Source organism: Seriola lalandi, unplaced genomic scaffold (assembly GCF_002814215.2).
Source record: "Seriola lalandi dorsalis isolate HSWRI2012SDOR001 ecotype SW California unplaced genomic scaffold, Sedor1 jcf7180002004319, whole genome shotgun sequence".
Taxonomy (NCBI): Eukaryota; Metazoa; Chordata; class Actinopteri; order Carangiformes; family Carangidae; genus Seriola; species Seriola lalandi.
Genome location: NW_019474974.1, coordinates 1 through 1555, shown reverse-complemented (window position 1 = coordinate 1555; position 1555 = coordinate 1). Strand labels below are relative to the sequence as shown.

Genomic DNA, 1555 nt, shown 5'->3' with positions numbered 1-1555 from the left:
TTAATGTATAGATTTTTTTATTTTCTATGGTCAGTTTTTTCATTTCATTCTGTTTTATATTTTTTTTTAGTCGACTGTAGTTATTGTAAATAATTTGGCTTGGTCCTTAAACTTTTTTAACTGTTTGTATACCTGATGAGTCTCTGTCTTATTGTTCACACATCACACTGTAAAGACTGAAGAAGAAGAATGTGACAGTCCAACCAGCAGGAGGAGGACAGACACCACCACACATCACACTGAAATCTACTTTATACTTGTCATGGGTGGTGTTGGTGGGTAGTTGGGGGCCGTTCTTGGAGTTCTTCACAGAGGCCTGGGACCCCTCCTCTGATGACATTGGCCGGGGCCGCTGGCCAATCCCAGAGGGCTGCTGCAGGCCGGCCCCCTGCTCCTCCGCTGCCAACACCTGAGGGACAGGTCAGGGACAGTCATTTACCTGGATCATGGTTCATAAAGACATCACACACATAGTACACACATAGTACACACATAGTACACATAGTGTACACACACACACATCAGAGAGAGAACAGGACCTACAGACACCAGGGTCCGGATGATGGCCTCGTCCTGCTGAGACCAGGGCTTTGAAGGGCAGCGGATCCTCTTGATAAACAAACTCTGCCACTTCTGTCTCAGCTCAAACACCATGCCAGCAGCCTGACAACAGGACACACAGCATCAGACAAAACTGACATGATTCAGTGAGAAAAGATTCAGCTGCAGAGTCTTTAAACAGGTTGATCAGAATGTTTCTGTTTTATCTTCATTTAATGTGAAAGCATTTGGGACCTGCTGCCTGAGTGCTGAGGTCATGAGACAGCTACAGCTGAGAGTGTTGTCCATATAACAATGGAATATTACATTACAAGATTCATTTAAAGTCCCTCCAGGAGCAAGTTTACTTCTGTTGGATAAAACCAGACTACATCACTGTGTTAATGTGTCGCTGTGGAGCCGTGTAAAGACCATGGTCAGATCCAGAAAACCTAAAACTAAGATTTCCCAACGTCACAGCAGTTCTGACATATTTATGTCTACGCTGCTTGATCAACAGCCGACACTGATCAGATATGTGGGTGGTCAAAACATCTGGGAACCACTGGTGTAGTACACAACACAGGTTAAAATCCAAACTGATTAAAATCCATAAACAAAGACTGAAAAGGTTGTGATGACAGTGATGACAGTGATGCTCCCTCACCTCTCTGTCCAGCTGGAAGACGAGCCAGTCGTCTATCCTCAGCTCAGTCTGGTCCTCTGTCTCACTGTCACTGTTGTCGTCCAGTGGACCGTCTGAGGGACACGACATGAAGACACAGACTGAACCAGAATCTCCTCCTGTCAGAAAACACTCATCAGGAAAGAGTGTTTTCATCACTAAAGAGTGCTTTCACATGAGAAACGTTGTGACGTTGTGAGTTTAAGTAAGGTGAAGACTGTGAGGTCATGTCTCCTGTTGATCAGCCTCAGACAGGAGCAGACCAAACATGGCTGATGGTGAAACAGTGTGAGGTTTGGAGGAAATATCAGAAGTCTCATCAGAAGCCGT

At 45.1% G+C, this 1555-nt stretch overlaps 1 protein-coding gene across 1 annotated transcript; it reads right to left on the bottom strand.

Moving 5' to 3' along the window:
- Positions 1-12: 12 nt before the first annotated feature.
- On the bottom strand, positions 13-1513 carry LOC111668850 (3'-5' RNA helicase YTHDC2-like). The gene is made up of 3 exons (XM_023425001.2): positions 1208-1513; positions 544-663; positions 13-409 (listed from the first exon to the last, which is right to left on the bottom strand). The coding sequence occupies exons 1-3, from the start codon at positions 1379-1381 to the stop codon at positions 149-151; spliced, it is 555 nt and encodes a 184-aa protein (XP_023280769.1). The 5' UTR covers positions 1382-1513; the 3' UTR covers positions 13-148.
- Between the last annotated feature and the right edge of the window lie 42 nt (positions 1514-1555).